The sequence below is a fragment of the Coregonus clupeaformis genome, chromosome 29 (genome assembly GCF_020615455.1).
Source record: "Coregonus clupeaformis isolate EN_2021a chromosome 29, ASM2061545v1, whole genome shotgun sequence".
Taxonomy (NCBI): Eukaryota; Metazoa; Chordata; class Actinopteri; order Salmoniformes; family Salmonidae; genus Coregonus; species Coregonus clupeaformis.
The window spans coordinates 28,949,236-28,964,169 of NC_059220.1; the positions used below are offsets into that span (position 1 = coordinate 28,949,236).

A 14,934-nucleotide genomic window follows, 5' to 3' on the forward strand; every position below is an offset into this window, starting at 1 on the left:
GATCCTACGGGAGGGCGTGTGGGGAGCTGTGTGTGTGGCTCTGCCAGGGCAGTCAAGCAAATCCCACACTCAGACAATCAGGTCCAAAATTGTTATTCTGGTTTTCTAAATGTCAGGTGATGTGTATGTGTGTTTTAATGATATTCAGAGAATGCTGTCCATCTCCTTAAAGCATCCTGGGTATAAAGTCTACAGTTCATACCAGTCTTACCAGCCAGACAAAGTATTAGATTTCAACGAGACGCTAGACATAATCCTGGCGATTCCAGTTTTCCTCTTTCCCTTTTCAAAAGGAGAGTAAACTAAACAAGGGGCTTTAACAAGCTCGCCAGAACAAAGCTGCTCTTTTAACTTAAATGCGTTAAGAAAAAAAGACAGCAGCAATTTAAATCATCCAAAATAAAGTATTTTGCCTTTTGAGGTGGTATCATTTAACATGCTATTTGTTCCAACACCTGTGTTTTTCTGACTGGAGATGAATATCAGATACTAGCATAACTTTCAGTCATCTAGTCAAGTGCTCACTGCTTTGATGAGGACCCAATAAACCTGTGGTGTGGAGGAAAGTGTGTGTGTGTGTTGGCTGTGAGTGATAAAACACACTCTAGTTGTATTAATTCCCCTATCCCGATGAGGAATATATTCTTAATGATTCTAGCAGAGCAGGAAACAAAGGACCACCTCCATGGTGCCCAGGAGAACCACATCTCAGCACCCGGTTAAGACCCCCACTAAAGACTGGCAAGGCAGCATGCCAGGAGACTGCAGTTCTGGGGTTATGGTAACCTCACATTAAATCTAGGCCTTTATGATGGCTATGATAATACAGGATGCTCCTTGTAATGCTTCAGAGAATGTACTGTATGTTAATAATGGTTTTTATTTTATTTTATTAGGATCCCCATTAGCTGTTGCAAAAGCAGCAGTTACTCTTCCTGGGTCCACACAAAACATGACATAATACAGAATATTAATAGACCTATTAAGGCATACGTAGCCTACATATCAATACATACACACAAACTATCTAAGTCAAATAGGGGAGAGGTGTTGTGCTATGAGGTGTTGCTTTATAGTTTTTTTTTTTTTTTTTTAAACAGGTTTGCTGTTCATTTGAGCAATATGAGATGGAACGGAGTTCCATGCAATAATGGCTCTATAAAATACTGTTCACAAGGTGGCATGCTAAGCCATGGCACCTGTATGGAATAGGTCCCAAATAGCAGGGGTCAAAATAAAACAATTTACTGGTGGTTACAGTAGATACTCCACCAATAAACCAAAACTGTGCCAATGGCATATATCTGCAGCAGTTCTGCTGTGATGAAATGTCAAACAGGTGAATCTATCCCGGATTCTCTCTGGTTGTGAAAGTCCTGCTAGCTAGAGGGAGGTCCTACCCCTCCTCTCCTGTCCACAGTGACCACACTGTTTACTCCACATAAACAAGCCGGCTGGCCCCCCAAGCGAATGCCTGCTCCAGTCTCTAGTCTACCACAAACAGCCCTGATCAGACCCAGAGCCCCTAACCGCTAGTCTAGGGTCAGATATTATTTAATTCTCCTAATGGTAAATGTTAGGATGTGGAGTTGGGTAATCTGATCCTGGATCTTTGTCTACCTCAAACCTCAAACCCACTCTAACACCCAGCAGGACATGATCAACCAATTAGAACCAACAAAGAGTCACTGTAAGACACAACAAGTATGCCAGTCCCTGGAGCAGGCAGCCAGGCACAAAGCACATGCTTATAAAGGAAAAGGCCAAAGCATCGTGCTCCAATGTCTCTGTTTAGTACCAGATGTGCTTACTAGGTCATTGTGTTGGTCTGTGGGTCGTTGACTATCTGTCAGGACAAGACCAGAGAGAGGTGGCCATGCTGTGAGCCTGGTAGAGATGCTGTTGGCTCCAAGCTCCATTTGGGCAGCAATGCATGCTGGTCCGTGCCAAACCCCTACAGGAAAGGAGCTCTCAGGCCAAACACAACCAAAACTAGCGGGAATCCAGACCAGCGACGAGGGATTCTGTTTTACTTCTCCAGCACTGTATTTACATAATATATCAATGGTAGCCATGGGGTTTATTTGTTATGGTGCCTAAGAGCTACACTTGTGGTTACTCTCTTTTTGTGACCTTAGTTAGACCTGAATTATTCAAACTGAAAATGTTTTTGTTCTCCACTAAAAAAAATATTATCTTTTGAAGCCATCTCTCCACATTAAGCAGGAAAAATAGAAAATATAGCTTTTTTTTACCAGACTCAACTGTTTGTGTTAGTTATAATTTTACATCAGAGCTGGTCGAGCTTTACATTTCAGCAATTACAGAAACTACATGTGCGCATTGAACAGTCTCTATTGAGTCTGAGGAGAGGGAGAGGGGGAAGGGAGGGTGGGGGGCTCTCAAATAGAACATAGGATTTTTCAGTCGATGTGTTTGTTTTTACTCATGTTTAAGTGAGGGCTCAAAAGACATATCAAGTGTCCCACATAGCTAAGCCAAGGCCATGTTCCTCCCCTCTAACTCGCTCTCTCTCTCTCTCCCTTCCTCGCTGGCGTCTTTCTCTCTCTCTCCCCCTCTCACTCTGTCTCTCTTGCTCGCGCTCACATTCTCTCTCTCCATGGCGACGCCTAGGGTCTAAGCGAAACAGGAAGCCAGCACAAGGCCCGGCATTCACTGTGTCTCAATGACACGCTTCATTACGACAGGCGCATTACATGTCTCTGAGGCGCTGACGGATCCGGAGTCACGAGGACAGACACCATCTTGGCTCGAAACGTCTCAGCAGACGTCCTTTCATCTCTAACTGCACTTCAAAAGCAGAGCATATGTTTATTTGTGTCCTCCCAGCCATCAGTGACGCCACCCCAAAAACGTTCATATTTGTGACGCAGCCGTCGTCTTCTACCCCTAATGCACCTACCCCCTTCCCCCCAATCTCTGGCCCCGCCCAGGAGGCTGAGCCTCATATTAACAGGGGTAATCTGTGCCGCTGGTATTGACGTTGTCCACCGGCCAATCAAAATATTTGAAGGAAATGTTTATTTTCTTGAGCGGATCGCACCAGCTGCTTCGAAGCCTTTCTGAATAACCCCATTTATGTGTAAGAATTTCCCATTGTGGGGCAAAGCGCGGGACCTCTCAGAGGCTAAGTGCTGATCCGGGCCTTTGGAGAGGAAGTCGAGTAGCTCTGGGGGTGAGAGAGCTTTTACACACCCCAGCCCCAGCCAGCCTAGGCCCAGTGTGGGCATAGGTGAACACCCCCCCCCTCCCCTCCACCTCCTCCCCCTGTTCCTGGCCCCTCTCAAGGTCAGGATCACAACTGCTAATATAGCGGTTAGGATGTTGTTCCTCAGCTCATACTATAGTGTAGTGTTACTGTAGCAGGACTAGAACCAGGGACATAACCAGGAACTCTCCAGGCCTTAGTTACTGTATGTTCATGTCAAAACTGCAATACAAATATACTGAACAAAAATATAAACGCAACATGCAACAATTTCAAAGATTTTACTGAGTTACAGTTCATATAAGGAAATCAGTCAATTGAAATAAAATCATTTGGCCGAAATCTATGGATTTCACATGACTGGGAATACAGATATGCATCTGTTGGTCACAGATACAGTACCTTAAAAAAAGATATGGGCGTGGATCAGAAAACCAGTAAGTATCTGGTGTGACCATCATTTTCCTCATGCAGCGTGACACATCTCCTTCTCATATATTTGATCAGGCTGTTGATTGTGGCCTGTGGAATGTTGTCCCACTCCTCTTCAATGGCAGTGCAAAGTTGCTGGATATTTGTGGGAACTGGAACATGCTGTTGTACAAGTCGATCCAGAGCATCCCAAACATGCTCAATGGGTGAAATGTCTGATGAGTAAGCAGGCCATGGAAGAGCTGGGACATTTTCAGCTCCCAGGAATTGTGTAAATATCCTTACGACATAAGGCCGTGCATTATCATGCTGAAACATGAAGTGATGGCGGCGGATGAATGGCATGACAATGGGCCTCAGGATCTTGTCACGGTATCTCTGTGCATTCAAATTGCCATCAATTAAATGCAATTGTGTTCGTTGTCCATAGCTTATGCCTGCCCATACTATAACCCCACTACCACCTTTGGGCACTCTGTTCACAACGTTGACATCAGCAAACCGGTCGCCCACACGACACCATACACGTGGTCTGGTTGGACGTACTGCCAAATTCTCTAAAACAATATTGGAGGCAGCTTATGGTAGAGAAATTAACATTCAATTATTTGGCAACAGCTCTGGTGGACATTCCTGCAGTCAGCATGCCAATTGCACTCTCCTCAAAACTTGAGCCTTCTATGGAATTGTGTTTTAGAGTGGCCTTTTATTGTCCCCAGTACAAGGTGCACCTGCGTAATGATCATGCTGTTTAATCAGCTTCTTGATATGCCACACCTGTCAGGTGGCTGGATTATCTTGGCAAAGGAGAAATGCTCACTAACAGGGATGTAAACAAATTTGTGCACAAAATTGGAGCGAAATTAGTTTTTTGTGCATATGGAACATTTCTGCTATCTTTTATTTCAGCTCAGGGAACATGGGACCAACACTTTACATGCTGCATTTATATTTTTGTTCAGTGTATACTGTATACAGTGTATTCAGCTGAAATAAAAGATTGCAGAAATGTTCCATACGCACAAAAAGTATGTCAAAATCAGCCTCCTGCGGTGTGGCCGTTGAGTGTGAACGAGGGTCTCACGCGCTGCGCCAGTAGGGATTATTCTCTCCCTGACAGGCTGACTGGACAGGCCAACAAAGGCCTCACACCTCCTCCACTCCCCAGCCCCCTGAGAGACCAAAATATCTCTGTTAGCTCCATCAGCCCCTCAGCCCTGTTTTCCCAAGCCCTCTCTCCAGTCTCACTCCAGTGAGAGTTCCCCTTCTACCCTCCTCTCTGCTCAGTCAGCACAGGCAGGCCTGTCACAGGTAGACAGCCAAACCACCATACTCAGATGACTTTGACATGTTGCTGGCTTTTTTTAGGGCATTGAAGAGATCTGCACTCCCCTCACTCGAACACAGTATGCGCACAGAACTACAGAATCATAACCAGAAACTATTCTCTCTAATCCTCTTGCACTTCTACTGTGCATCAGAATTAGAAACACTCATGTTTTGAGGTTGTTATCATACCTGCCCAGACTACAGTAGTGTCAGGCTAGTGTCATGTCTAAATTCTCCTTAATTAACACATACTATCTATATCCATTGCAGCCCTGTGGTCTGACCAGATTGACCCACCAACTCTGAAGACATGCAAGGTGGAGGACGACCTCAGATGGTCAAGTAAGAGAGATATTATATCTACTCAACCTGGGGCCCCTATCCCAAACTACTCTACGTCGCCTTACTTCTCACTTGTGCTTTCTCTATATTATTTTCCCATGTTCTCGCTCGGGTTTTCTATGTCTTTCTTTCGGCCTCTCTCATTCACACACCCTACCACAGCAGTAGGAAGTAAACAAGCATCCCGCTCTCCTTAGATGACCCCAGTTTTATGTGCATTTCAGCGTGAGTCATATCTGTGTGTGTGTATGTGTGCGCAGGCCTATATGGGAAATATGTTTGCAAGTGTTGTTTGTTGGTTTCTGAGGCTTAATCATAACATGCAAGGCCCAATCACTGCGCAGTACGAGAGGCGTGGTGAGCAATAAGAGATGGCCATAATTACTAGTCTGAGAAAACAGGCAGGAAAAATACAGAGAGGGGATGATTGAGAGGGCTTGGACTACATACACATCATCACCCTAGCCAATTCACACTATCCAACATCTTCAAGAGTAGCTGAGAACAACAATTGAAACACTCTGCTTCATATCAATAGTCAATCAATCATCTCTTTGACAAGGTGGAATTAGTATGGAGATAGTGGAAGAGCTGTAACCAAGGGTATGCAAAGGGCGTTCCACTCGTTGTGACATTTTGGGGAATGCGTTTTGGTTTGCCTTCAGAGCTCTGGATCCCAGAACATTCCTGAACACCCCCTCCCTCCCTCCCTGGTGTTTTGGCACTTTTCTTCTCCTGCCCCACAGCCACTCAGCCACCCACCCATTCTCTTCCCAGAAACCACCAAAGCACACTGCACCAGACCTGCTGAGTCATCTGCTCACACACCCTTCAATGTTACTCCTCGATGATCCTCATACTCAGCCCTATCTGTATGACTCATCAGTTAGGCTTGCAGGAAATTCACTGTTTTCAATAGGTTTGATAAGGGAAAGCCCCTGTTGTAAAACAGACTTTAGATGTGACTGTCAATGATTTCCAAACAAAACGCAGCAGTTTCATCATTTTTCAATGACTAGAAGATGGAATGTACATGGCGATGGAATGCATAGATTTACATATTTACTTTTGACACTATGCGAGCGAGACATTCACTTGCCAGATATTCACTTCAGAACAAGATACTCACTAGGGTGTGAAAAGTGGAATTGACGTTTGATGGGGACTAAAGGTAGTGGGGAGAAGTCCTAATGTCTAATTATGAAATTCATATCCAATTCCAGAGAGACAGAGATTATTAAAGTATTACGATCAATAATAATATCTAGGAGTGCACATGCCACCTGGCCAGAACTCATTAACTCTTTACCAATAAGTCATACAAGGAAACAACATAGTCCATTTAGTTAACAAATCCAAACTCATAAATCACATCTGGTTCGTTGATGCATTAGGAAAATCTTGGTGTTTTATCATCACAAACTCCCTAATGCCTCAATCGTGTTGCTAGTGATAGGTAGGGCCATGCAAAACCTGCTGGGCTCACATGCTACAGTGGCTGCCATGGAGAGGGCTTTGGGGTTGTTGACCGTGTTGTTCTAGTTCAGAAGAGCCACGGTAAGAGGTGAAGGCTATTTGCATCAGATGCGAAGCTCCGACCCCAAGGCCTAAGCGCTTAAACAAACATCTACGGATTATTTGTGTCTCCTATTCTTTGGCTTGTGGACCAACATTATTTCCCTGGCATTGTATTTCTTGGCCAAACTTTGACTATTCTTGTGGCGTTTGGTCAAGATCTCACTCAGCATTCGTAACATAACTTTTCATTCTCACCACTCATCACAAAAAAATCAAATCTACTCTCAAATCAGTGATGGTCTGGGAAGCATGGGACAGTCACTCCTCTCTGGCTGCGGTCTGAGAGAAGGAGATGAAAGGAGAAGAGATTTCTCTCTCTCCATCTATCTCTCTCTGGGCCAGCCTGGTCTGAGGTTTTCTCCCTCTTTCCCACCCCTCCACTTATTTGCCTGAGACACCATTCCCTGGGCGCTGCTCGTCACAGTTTGCATTCAGCCTAAGTAAACATTTCACAGGTGAGCGCCTGGATTTGCATCCCCAACCCCTCCACACACACACACCTCGCTGGCGACCTCAGCTCGCCCTTATGTTAACAACCAAAATCAGTTTCTCCCGTAAGCAAATGAGGCAAACCTCCCTCCATATCTGGGTTACACGCTTGACTGTGGACTAGTGGACCTCAGAGAGTGAGAGAGAGACATAGAGAGATTTCCCCCGGTCCAGAACTCAATATGGGAGCGCGCACACAAGCAAGGGAGCAAGGGAAAGAGAGGAGAGTGAAGGAAAGGAAGGAGCGCGCTAGAACACTGTGTTCTCTATAAAAAAAACTTAATTCCCAGCCGCCACCCCTTTTAGAGTGGGAACATCACAGACGCCGGGCCGCACCAACTAGCCCTCTGGGGTCCATCCCCTCTCCTGTCCCTGCAATTTAGTCAACACGTTTCAGCTGAGCCTAATGGAGATCATGTGTGGGGTGGGCCGCTGCTACCAACTAGGCCGCGTCAGGACCAAAGAGCCACCACTCCTCCTCCCCTGTACCCACAGCCCGGCTGTTACCACAGCCCCAGAGCCCGGGAGCCACGGAGCCACGGAGCCGCAGAGCCTCAGCCTATAATTAGCTGGCAGAGAGACGAGGAGGGGGCTGTGTGTGGATCAGGGTAGCTAACAGAAGATTGCAAAACTGTGGTTCTGTGTGTGATTAGAGAGTTGTTGATCTACCCCTCTCCTCTAGAGGGAGCAGCTGAGCTGCTGAGAGGTGAAAAGTGGTGGTGGGTGCTCTCTGGCTGGCCGACCGCCAAGGTTGTGACAGGACACAACCCCATTAAGGTGTTGTGATAAGTGTCCAGTTGAGTTTCCCCTGACGAAATACAGGAGCCTCTCCCCGCCGCAATTTAGTCAACACGTTTCCACTGGCGACAATTAAATAGAGATCATGTGTGGGGTGGGCCAAAGCCGCCAGAGCCATCAAGTCCCCGTGCCACAGATACAGGCTCCACCCTGAAGCCTATATTTATCAGGGAGAGACAGAGAGACAGAGAGAGAGCAGAGAGAGAGAGAGAGAGAGAGAGAGAGAGAGAGAGAGAGAGAGAGAGCTTTTTGGGAGTCCGGTAGGAATTAGTGGGCCGACTCCACTTATACTGAATCAACAGCAGCTGAAGGTTTGGATTTTCTTTGCGTGAAATCAGATACGGGGCCCGACTCTGGTGCCTGGTAGACTCTGGAAAAAGAAACTGTCCCCCCCCAACCCTCCTCACTAACCCCACTTCATCCGAAAAGGAAGAGAATTTCAACTGTAGAAAATAAATGTGTTCTTGAGAAAAGAAAGCAGGAGCCGTGGAAATTGCAAAGGAACAGATTTTTTTGTTGCTGAAAATGGACCCAGTTCTCCAGACGTAGGGGAAAGACATTTCAACAAGACTGTGGCACGCAAGTTCAGCATCTTCCCCCCTCGGGGCTGTGGCGTGCAAGCGCTTGCTGTTTCACAAATACAGTCTGTCTTTTCTCTGTCATCCAAATCCACATTTTATACTAGAGTCATGTGGGAACACTGAGCCCATCAAAACCAAATCCAGTAGAATCAGACAAACAAATGAGTAGGTTCAGACAGGGGTGTGTGTGAGTGTGTGTGTGTGTGTGTGTGTGTGTGTGTGCACGTGCGTGGCAGGTGCAAGGAACCACGTCACACCTGTTGGCATTCACAATGTAGGTTGAGCTCCCCCAAGCCACAGCACAGGACAAGTCAGTCAATCAAATTCCAGAGCGTACATGCATACCTGCATGCCCACCTTACTCAATAACTAACTATTCATCAGTACACATATGCCATTCTTTCCTATGTCCTAGAAAATCGCCCACGCTACAGGCAACAAACAGTTCTGCTGACAAGACCAACATTCAGCCCATTACCCTATGTACATCTAGATTAAAACATACACTGAGAGTACAAAACATTAGGAACACCTTTTGCCCTCAGAACAGCCTCAATTCGTCGGGGCATGGACTCTACAAGGTGTCGAAAGCCTTCCATTGCAGTAGGATAGCAAGATGGGGAGATTTACCAATGATGACACAGGTGAAGGGTATTGTCAGAACAAAAATCCATAACATAAAGTCTAAATGACGATGCCATAATAAAAGTCTCAGTCAGATATAGGCCTACGTTACATATTTAATATTATAAAACATATATTTCTTATTCCAAAACCATGGCTACAGTAACAAGAAAACCGTCAGACATGATTCAGAGATGAGTGACAGTTGTCAGGTGTTCTATAGCTCCCGTTGGCCTACTTTCTCATTGGTGATTGACTGCCGCACCCTGAGCAAACCTTCATTCTTGACTGCCTGCCAAAAAGAAATTAAACTGATCGAGTAGAGAGTTTCAAGTTTTAATGTCACGTGCACAAGTACAGTGAAATGCCTTTCTTGCAAACTCAATATAGTACTAAAAATAACATAAGGTAGAACAAAACAGACAAGAAATAAAAAAGAAAGAAGAACAGGGGAAAGTAAGAAGCTATATACAGGATAAACAGATTAGCAGCAGCGTAAATGAAGGTTGTATGTGACTGTATGTGTGTATAGAGTCAGTATAAATGTGTGTGCATGTTATGTGTGTGTTGAAGTGTCTGTGTCAGCGTGTGTGAGTGTGTAGAGTCCTGTGAGTGTGCATAGAGACAGTGCAAAAATAAATACAAAGGTAGTCCGTTTAACAGAGATATTAAACGTCAGTTTATTGGTTTTCAGAAGCCTACATCACACGGAATGAAGAAAAAATAACTATTGTCAATATTGGTAATTGTAAGTGGAGCCTTTATGGGTTCCCTACGTGACTGATCCCACAGGTAGACTAGCTGAAGGCCTAGGTGCATACATTAAATGCATGGTGTGTGCATCTGTCCCTGTATGCACCTATCAAACCCAATTACTACAGTATAGTAGGTGGCAGCATACAGTAGCCAGAACAGCCAGCTACCAGATGAATGAGAAGCCTAAGGGACAAACACACACACAGGAACTGGCTGACCCTGTATATAACTTTTTACTTTCTCATGTTCTTATTTCTTATTTTTATTTATCGTGTGTTTTTGTTCTACCTTGTGTTATTTTTAGTATTGCATTGTTATTGATTACTGCATTGCTGGGTTTAGAGCTTGCAAGAAAGGCATTTCACATTTCACACACTAAAACTTGGAACTTGAAACACACACATTTGGAAAGAACTGCCAGATCAGCCTAACCCTACAGTCATGCATGGGTTTTTGTGGGGGAGTATGGTGTTGTGCTTAAGGAAATATGCTGGTGACAGGAGTTGCCCCAAATCCCAGCAAGGAAAACTGCAGAGTCAAACCGTTGAGCAAGATCTGAATTTCCTCTGTCAGTTGAATAAATTAGGGAATGTTTGGCTGTGAAATTTAAGTCAAAACAGCTGGCTTTTGTGTGCTGTGTTACCTATGCGACTACACTTCAGGATAGTTTAGCACTGACAAGAATGTGACATTGATACGGCTTGCATTACTTTTACAAAATACACAAATACGTAGAAATCTCCCTCTCCCTCTCCCCCTTTCCCTACCTCCTTCCCTCTGTCTGAATGTGATGGTTAGCTCTTTAGTTTCCTGTTCCCACTCTTCAGTGTAAAGTACAATATGTAGAGTTACACAACAGCACACGCTGCACAACAAGCTGTCAGTGTTGACTCAAAGCACCACTCTGCTCTGACAATGCCTCTTTTCATTCCTCCAAATAACAGATAACACTGTTACTGTACATTACTCTGGTTCAGCTGGTAGGGTTCTGTAGGAGGGCTATGCTAAGGCTGAGAGGGAGGACACTCATAATTTCATCTGGTGAACAGAGCTGTGTGGTGATGTGCTGTCACAGCTTGATGTCTCAGTTTATTACTTCTAGCTAGCTAGTGTTTGCAGGGTTGTAGACTGGAGGCCCACACTGTCAGTTGGGGATGTGGTACTTTACTACAGCTTCCTGTCAAAGGAAGGAACTCTGACTCTCCCTTTCTCACTTTGACTCAAACATTTCCATGAGTGGGTCTATGTGCGCCAGGAGTCTCTAAACCAAATATGTTGTTTCTCTCTCAGGTCCCACCGCTGACCTCTTCCCCCAGAGGACCTCCTTCCCTTCTCTGTCCCCGCTGACCGACCCCCGTTTCTCGGACCCACGCATGCACTACCCAGGGGCCTTCACCTACTCAACCAACCCCTCCAGCACAGGCATTGGAGGCCTCAGTGTGACGGGCATGTCTGCCTCCTCCCGCTACCACACCTACCTGCCCCCGCCCTACCCGGGAAACCAGAACCAGGGCAGCCACTTCCAGTCCAACACCTCCCCCTACCACCTGTACTACGGCACCGGGTCCGGCTCCTACCAGTTCTCCATGGTGGGCCCGACCGGGACCGGGGGTGAGCGTTCCCCCACCCGCCTGCTGCCTTGCTCTGGAGTCTCAGCCTCTGGAGGGGGCAACAGCCTGATGAACCAGGGCCTGAGCAACCAGAGCGAGGGGGTGGAGGCAGACGGCAGCCACAGCAACTCCCCTACGGCTATGAGCGGGTCTGGACGCATGGACGAGTCTGTCTGGAGGCCTTACTGACTGTCAGACAGCTAGAGGAAACGCAGGAGAGATAAGAAAGAAAGAGAAAAAGTAAAGAAGATGAATGAACAAAAAAAGATGAATCCTCCCCCCAAAAAGAAATGCTGCATGTTTGTCTTTTATTTCTCCAGCACTCGCTTCATACCCTTTTCCTAGTTGACCAAAGACATTCACTGTCTGTCAGAATGCCATGGCCAGAAATGGCCTTTATGCAAGCCATGAGTATACCCTGCACTGTGACAGGGACTACTCTCTGAGGCTCTGAAAGCCATACAAATCTCATGCTTTTCAATTGATGAGTAAGAAATGCAAAATCACTGTAAATAGATGTTATGGTGTTACAACAAAAAAAGCCATAGTAATATATCAGGATCTTTTGAAACCGGTACAACATGCATACCAAAGACTATGAATGGCGAAACCTTCACAGCCATTCACTCTATGCAGCTGAAAAAATGCTAGTGCTATTGTGGCTAACTTGCCAACAAGACCAAAATGATCCTTATCCCTCAGATGACAGTACCTTTCTTGGCATTACGAGCTAAGCGTCCAGACCAGTGACTGTACTGCCTCAACGGCCTTTGACTGTCAAGTGATAACAGAGGTCAAATAGGATGTTTGCTTCACAAATGACTCAGAACCTGTCCTAGATGACTTGTGGCTGTATTGCTAATGTATACATGACAATTGATTCTGAAGCTTTTATTTGGTGTGAGGTTTGGAGATTCACCCTTCAGTCCATGAAACATCATTAAAAACAATTTAATGTATTATCTGAACTAGGATGGATCAGTCCTTGGTGGTACAGTAAGCAATGCTTATTCCTAATGAACAACATGATGTCTTTGAGTGAAACTCCCCTGTAAAGTCGTTAATGTATTGATAATCTATGCAGTAAAACAATAGCTGATATTTTGAGGACTGTCCAGGACATTAGCAGAGAATAGTTTTTTTTTTTTTTAAGCAGGAATTTTATGGATTCCTGTTGTTTTAGTTTCTTGGACTGTTTTCTTTATTTTTACTTATAATATATACACTGGGTGTACAAAACATTAGGAACACCTGCTCTTTCCATGACAGACTGACCAGGTGAATCCATGTGAAAGCTACGATCCCTTATTGGTGTCACTTCAATCAGTGTAGATGAAGAGGAGGAAACAGGTCAAGTAAATATTTTTAAACCTTCAGACAATTGAGACATGGATTGTGTATGTGTGCCATTCAGAGGATGATTGGGAAAGACGAAAGATTTAAGAGCCTTTGAACAGGGTATAGTAGTAGGTGCCAGGCTCATCAGTTTGTGTCAACAACTGCAACACTGCTGGGTTTTTCACGCTCAACAGTTTCCCGTGTGTGTCAAGAATGGCCCACCACCCAAAGGACATCCAGCCAACTTCACAAAACTGTGGGAAGCATTGGAATCAACATGGGCCAGCATCCCTGTGGAACGCTTTGACACCTTGTAGTCAAGGTGCCCATGCCCCGACGAATTGAGGCTGTTCTGAGGGCAAAAGGGGGTGCAACTCAATATTAGGAGGGTGTTGTTAATGTTTTGTACACTCAGCGTATTTTTTTCATTCTGTACGCAAACTGTTTTAGTATAGTATGTTTGAACTGGATAACACAGTTTACTTTTTTATATTTATTTGAGCCAAATTTGAGGAAATGTTCATTTATGCCCAAAATCATTTATCATTTCTCTCTAACTTTTCTTTTTTATCTAACTATTTTGTTCATTTGTTGTTTAATATAAAAATTAGAATCTGTGTAATATATTGCTTCTAAATTATGAAAAAACTAAACTTTTAATGTTATTATTTTGTATTCCAATGTAGCTTCGATGCACTAAAAACTTTCATGATATTCCACCATTAGAACCACAGATCCCAACATTAATTTCACCAATCACATTAATTATAAAGATCCCCCCCAGCCTCCTTGAGGCACCAAAGTCATTGTTCTAATTTTTCTTTGCACTGTTTTAAACAATAAATTATCATAATAGACATTTATGTACACAGATTTCCCTTTCAGAGAGAGAGAAAAATTGTTAAATACCTAAGGCACACAGTTGTCAATCCAACCCACGTTATGTGGCTATGCAGATCTTGTTTCTTTGTTTATCAAACAAAGATACTAACCTGTACGAAGAACGACTGAAACCTCAGACTTTAATTGGCCTAATCTCAAACCATATTGGCATGTCTGAATAGACTGACTAACAAAACATTGGAGACGAAGTGAGCTCATTTTCAAACACACGCCGCTCATATGAGAACAAGCCTCTGATATCCTTACTGGAACCACAGTAGATTGAGCAGTGACAGAGGTAAAGGTACAGGTCTGCACACTCACAGTCCCAAGGGCCTTTCCCATGCTGTCACAGCCATGATCCCTGTACCCCAGGGGGACACAGAGTGTAGGGATGAAAATAGGAGAGGGGAGGGAGGTCAAAGTGTGATCCTCTTACCAACAACATGGGCAATCCTAACAAAAAACAAGCCCTTGTTGTGCACAAGTCCCTTTGTTCTGCATGAGATGAGTCCTTTGAAGCCTTTATGAATGTGATTTATCTCCTTTCTATTGTAATTTACTGATCATTAGTGCCAGCAGCTCAGGGCTCTGCCCAGGATTAAGATGTCAGGACAGAGCATCTTCGTATGAGCTGTGCTAAGCCACTTAATTAAGTCATGGTGTCAGGTGTCCCATGTTACAAACTGGTGGAGGTTTTTTGGTGAAAAAGAGGAGGAGGAGACTTGTTGTGGCTTCTTAGGAGACGATGTTATACCAATTAGGGATGGTTCTATTGACATACAGTATCTACTTCCCTATGCCTTAATTGTGTTCAAGACCATCAATAATATAAAGATTAATTTCTATCTCCTGGTGAGTGGAGGGAAATAATTGCATGTCCTAGACTGTGTTCCTACTCATCCCTTCGGGTTTGAAGGCCTACATTTAGATTGGGCAACATTCA

The 14,934-nt window shown here is 44.6% G+C and overlaps 1 protein-coding gene across 3 annotated transcripts in view; it reads left to right on the forward strand.

The window, feature by feature from the left end:
* runx3 (RUNX family transcription factor 3) overlaps nt 1-13,037 on the forward strand; it is a 37,616-nt gene extending 24,579 nt beyond the window's left edge. For 2 of the 3 annotated variants that reach the window (XM_041855318.2, XM_041855319.2), the window contains exons 5-6: nt 5,261-5,332; nt 11,449-13,037. In XM_041855318.2, the coding sequence (XP_041711252.1) occupies nt 5,261-5,332; nt 11,449-11,957 (581 nt within the window). In that variant the 3' untranslated portion in view covers nt 11,958-13,037. The remainder of the gene's footprint in view (nt 1-5,260; nt 5,333-11,448) is intronic. The other variant, XM_041855320.2, reaches the window with a different exon arrangement.
* The last annotated feature ends 1,897 nt before the right edge of the window (nt 13,038-14,934 follow it).